At 42.1% G+C, this 5,530-nt stretch overlaps 1 protein-coding gene across 1 annotated transcript; it reads left to right on the forward strand.

Moving 5' to 3' along the window:
- The first annotated feature begins 3,190 nt into the window (after positions 1-3,190).
- LOC149203877 (uncharacterized) lies at positions 3,191-3,991 on the forward strand. Its single transcript, XM_089402015.1, has 3 exons — positions 3,191-3,359; positions 3,463-3,538; positions 3,639-3,991. The coding sequence occupies exons 1-3, from the start codon at positions 3,191-3,193 to the stop codon at positions 3,754-3,756; spliced, it is 363 nt and encodes a 120-aa protein (XP_089258141.1). The 3' UTR covers positions 3,757-3,991.
- Positions 3,992-5,530: the final 1,539 nt, after the last annotated feature.

Below are 5,530 nucleotides of genomic sequence, written 5' to 3' on the forward strand. Positions count from 1 at the left end.
TCCGGTAATAACCAGCTAACCCCATAAAGGATCTGATATCAGCAACGTCTTTGGGTATAGGCCATTCCATAATAGATTTTATCTTCTCGGGGTCAACTGCAATTCCCTCTTTCGTAATCACATGGCCCAAATACTGAATTTCCTCTTTGAAGAAATCGCATTTGCTAAACTTAGCATATAGCTGATGCTCCCGAAGAGTTTGTAATACCAATCTAAGATGCTCCTCATGTTCCTGTTGGGAACGAGAATATATCAATATGTCGTCAATGAATATCAGTACAAACTTGTCCAAAAACCTGTGAAACACGTTATTCATCATGCACATAAAAGTGGCAGGTGCATTGGTCAAACCAAAAGGTAGCACTACAAATTCGTAGTGCCCATAGCGTGTCCGGAAAGCAGTTTTGGCAATGTCCTCATCCTTAATCCTGATCTGATGATAACCAGATCGCAGATCAATTTTGGAAAACACTTTTGCCCCTTTCACTTGATCAAAGAGTTCATCTATTCTGGGTAAAGGGTACTTGTTTTTGACCGTGAGCTTATTCAGCTGCCGGTAATCTATGCACATGCGAAGGGTTCCATCCTTCTTCTTCACGAACAATACTGGAGCTCCCCAGGGTGACACACTGGGTCGAATTTACTGTTTCTCCAACAGCTCTTGGAGCTGCATTTTCAACTCCGTTAACTCTGGTATGCTCATCCGGTACGGTGCTCGCGATACCGGTGCCGCCCCCGGTATTAACTCTATAGTGAAGTCTATGTCCCTTCTTGGAGGCAAACTCGGTACCTCTTCAGGAAATACATCTGTAAATTCCTGTACCACTGGAATATCGTCTAATGCAGACATATTATCTTTCTGGTTCGCATAGCCAACTTGTATGGCATAGATCTGACATTTCTTTCTCATACATTTAGCTAACTGAGTTGCAGTGATGGGTCGAATCTGAACAGGATGTTTAATGCCCTGCAATTCCTGCTGCTGCCCCAAATCATCCTTGTAGTATATGGTCTTGGTTTTGCAATTCACCAACGACCAGTGCTTTTCCAGCCAATCCATACCAATAAGAATGTCATAAGAGCCTAACGGAAGTACATTCAGGTCTGCCGATATGGGCTGTCCAGCTATACTGAAAGAACAGTTATTAACTTTAGCTAAAACTCGCCTTTTGGCTCCCGTAGCTAACTGGACCAACCATGGGTTTTTAAACTTTTCTGGTGGTAGCTTACAGTGTTCCACTACTTTTGGACTAACATAACTTAAAGTAGCTCCTGGATCAATAAGTACAGCTACAGAAAGGTTTGAAATCTTACCTTCGAATTCCACCATGGAAGGTTGGTATTCCGCCTGCCGGTCCTCTAATGCTGCATTGATCCTTGGTACGCTGCGTGCCACATCCCCAACAGTTGAGGCTTCATGGACTTGAGATATTTGATCAGTTCTTTTTCGCTGTGGACAATTTCTAGCGTAGTGCGGTCCTTCACACACCCAGCACTGAACTGGAGGTCTGGTTCCCTCAACTTCCGATCTAGCAGGTGGTTCGCTGATCCTGCTCTCGCTTGGCTTAGCCCGGAAGGTACTCTTGTTTGTGCTTCTGTTAAACTGCCCCTTTCCAGCTCCTTTACCACCATTTCCACGGCTGCCTTTGTTGTTTCCAGCACTTCTGCTACCTTTTCTTTCATTCCATTTCTTGTTTGGAATTTCTCCCTTTTGTTTGTTCTGCTGGTAGCAAATTTTGGCCTTCCAAATTGCCTCATCCATAGTTCGCGGATTGTCAAACTCAATCCGTTCCCTTATATAAGCTAGTAGGCTACTCACGAACCTCTGCACCTTGGCCTTCTCCTCTTTTATGTATGGCACATAACGAAGCAGAGAAGTGAAGCGATTTATGAATTCGTCCATGGACTGCTGTCCTAGCCGTAAGTCGTGGAATTCTCGCGCCTTCTCATCATAAAAGCGCTCAGTTAAATACCTCTCCTTAAAATATTTCTGAAATTTTTCCCAGGTTATGCTTTGTTCACTTACTCCCTTCACAATTTTAATCTCTTCCCACCACAAGGTGGCTTTGCCCTGCAACTGGAAAATAGCCAGTCGCGCCTTCAGATTTTGATCATATTCATAAAGTTGGAAATATTTATTAATATTAATCAACCAGGCTTCTGCTGCTTCTTCCTGCTCTCCATCGAAAAGTGGAGGTTTGATTTTTCGAAATTCTCCCTGTAATTCCATTTTCTGTCGCTTGGAGGTTTGCTGCTCTTGCACATTATCAGAATGGTCTTCCTGTTCTTCTGAAAGCTCAGGTGCATAATTCCGTTCCTTAGTGCCCCTTTGCTGTTCTGCACTCGGGCTAGCTAAGGGTGGATTTTGTTTATCTGACAAGCTTTTAAGTATTCTTTCTTGTTCCATTGTTAGTCGCGCATTGTCCTCTCGTAAACGCGCCATCTCACCTTTCAGCTCCTGAACAGTTTGCAGTATCGCCAGATTGGTACTGCGCGTCTCAGCACCAAGTTGTACCCACAGCCCTGCATTTTCTTGAGGGTTGCCGCCAGCTCCCGGCATTTCCTCCATCTTACTATTAACTGTTAACAGATAGCTGTCTCTGTATGGTTCTCCTGGTGATACACAAGAAAGGCAATTAGTTGCATTGTCTCTATATATACATTATAAGATGATCTTTGTTGTTCCAGAGGCCACAGTTTTGAAACCTCTGCTCTGATACCACATTGTCACGATCTCATCATAATTCAAGTCAAAACAGTAAATAAATTTTTTTTTATATATATATAGAGTGTGGTAACTTACCCGTTACCCACACCCTACACTACTATACTCCTAACCTTATGTGGACCCGTCACCACTCTTACAACGTAACTCCCCTTTTCACAATGTAACCCCCTTAAGCATATGTTAATTGATTTAATAACTGGTTAATTCATGTTGCGGCATCATATATAACTTAACCCTTCCCTCGATTAAGTTCCGCATTACCGATGCTTGTTATTTTGTTTGACATAAGTTGGCTTGATTCGCTTTAATGTTTTGGTACAAAGTTAACACCAAATGGCAGTACTGTGGAGCCAGCTCACAGCTTCCGTGGCCAGATGGCCCAGCATCACGTGCTGCCCATGTGACTGGTGGTGAGCTGACCTGTTCTGGGGTTTGGCACCAGGCCTCCCGCCTAATTCAACGATGGAGATTGCTCTCCCTTATCGGACGGCCCAGCTCGTTTTAGGGTTTGTCATGGTATATATTTGTTCAGCGGATTCATCGTTGGTTCATTTGCTCACTCAGCAACAGCTGAGCTCTTCGACAGAACCCTCTGCAATCTCTCCTGCTCATTTCCTCCTACCAGCCTCAGGTTCGATCCGCGTACTCTTTAAATGTTACATTTCAGTTAGCTTCCAGTTTATTGGTATTCTTGTAATCGTCGGTACCCTGACTATGGTTGTTGCTGCTTACAGATAGTTACAAATCCGTCGCTGTCCACGATTTATCCTCCACAGCGAGCCAGAGGGTTTGGCTGCTACAGATCCTAAGGTATGCCTATCCGCTTACAGTTTCTTCTCATGGTAAATTTCATGATTTGATGAAAGGTGAATGCAGCTGAGACAGGGCTTGTTTCTGCCTATTGTCTCAGGTTATTACCGTGCTCAAAACCCTTATGCACTTTAAATCTGGTGGCCTCATTTGGCGGTCTATCCAGCATGAGGGTTCATGGCTTCCACGCCTTACGTTTTATGTATGTAACTAGCTAGGGTTTCAGATTCATCTGACATTGTCTGTTCGTTTGAAAGCTCTTTCGAGCTGTTGATGGATTTGTAAGGTTATGTATGAGTTTAAGAACGTTTGCCATGTTAATACCTGCGGCTCCCCTCTGTTTGTCCGGCCTGGACTTCTTCATGGCTAATGTAATACTTTATTACAGTTTCTTAATGACTCTGTTTCCTGAATATATACATATCCATATCTGTTAATGGACATTTAAATCTTCGTTCTGGTGTATATGAAAGTTTGTCGTTCATACTCGACAAATTTACAGTTATAATATTCCTTTGCATTAGGGTTACTATGATTAAGTTCAATGTTCTGTGTATTCGCTGCCGCTCTTTTCCAATACTCGATAACGTTTACAGTTATGGCATTTCTATTGCAATAAGGTTATTATGACTTAGTTCCGTAAGGTTTATTTGTACTTGATTTTCTACAGTTCGGTTCAAATTCTTATATGCATTTTCATACGGCGACAAGGGTTGTCCTGCATTCGTATTATGAATGTAGGGTTTACCCCTCCGCGCACAGTCTTTGCCATAACTCAACTAGCAGGGTTATATGGCTATTATTTGACGAGGTGCTTACTTAACGTTTTTTGTTCGATGTTATATCTTGATTCCTGTACAACATGCTCAGTTAATTTAGCTTGTTCCTATGAATGTAACCGGTTCCAAGCTCTGAGGTTAGGGTTTGACGTGCGTCAATGTTTAAGCTTTATAATGCTTCTCTTTATATCACTGCTGTCCGTGTCCACGTTCCGCTATACAGCTATTGGTTGAAATGATAGTACAGCTCCTGGGTTGTTGGTTTATTTAATATATCATGTTCACACGGCACTGTTAATACCGTAACGTTCTCGAATAAACGTTTCATTTACACTATCTCGTTCGGCTTACACAGCATTAATTTAAAGAACAGTTGCACATGGTTAAATTCGTAACTATAGTTTTGACTTATGCATTAATACTATTTACATACAAACTCAGATTCTGTGTCTGTATAATATTTATAGCCAGCTCAGCCTTTCCGGTTTCCCAAATCTTTACTCTCCAAATTCCTGGAACATTAAGGTTTTCTGTTTAGTTTATTTCTCTGATTGTTCCTACTGTTAAATGGTATTGTTCCCTCTTACCATTTCCACAGTTCTTAGTTGGCTCCAAGCTAAGCACATTGTAACTGTGCGAGCTTAAATGAATACATTCTACAGATGTGACACAGTCACACCTTCCATCACAGTTTCTTGGAAAAGAAACTGTAATTTTATCCTATCTATCATACCACAATAACTTAAAGAAATAATACAACTACTGTATCTTCTTGTACTCTTAAATACCTATGCTTTTTCTTTAACCAACTAGAGGAAGCGTACCTGGTTATTCCTGCTACTGAAGTCCTTACTTTCAAAAGTCACCTACAATGTTTCTGCTCTTAACCTCCCAACCTTGAGATCCACTGCACTGGACTCTCCCCCCGAGCCGTCTTGCAGGCCTGCAGCCCTCAACAAGACTCATGCACCACTGTGCTGGGTTATCTGATCACAACCAGACTTAACCCACTTTTCCACTTGCTCTCTCTCTCTGGAAACTTTCCTCTGCCTGTTCATCAACAGCCCAGAGGTTTTCCTCCCAGGACTTTTCCTTGGGTGAGAGGCAGTTGTTTTTCAGTTTCATAACTGATTTATTTTTCTTTTAATAGAAAATCCTCCTTTTGAAGGCTGCCAGCATTTCATCCATACACATGTGCAAAATAGTCCATTAT

Source organism: Pinus tabuliformis, chromosome 2_1, assembly GCF_031772625.1.
Source record: "Pinus tabuliformis cultivar Carrire ecotype Pingquan chromosome 2_1, CPIR1, whole genome shotgun sequence".
NCBI classification, from domain to species: domain Eukaryota; kingdom Viridiplantae; phylum Streptophyta; class Pinopsida; order Pinales; family Pinaceae; genus Pinus; species Pinus tabuliformis.

Excerpts from the sequence above, each read along its gene's own strand:
- LOC149203877 (XM_089402015.1), top strand. The coding sequence starts at position 3,191 with ATGGAGATTGCTCTCCCTTATCGGACGGCCCAGCTCGTTTTAGGGTTT. Across the intron at positions 3,360-3,462 it reads TTTCCTCCTACCAGCCTCAG|ATAGTTACAAATCCGTCGCT; the intron begins GTTCGATCCGCG and ends TGCTGCTTACAG. Across the intron at positions 3,539-3,638 it reads TGGCTGCTACAGATCCTAAG|GTTATTACCGTGCTCAAAAC; the intron begins GTATGCCTATCC and ends CTATTGTCTCAG.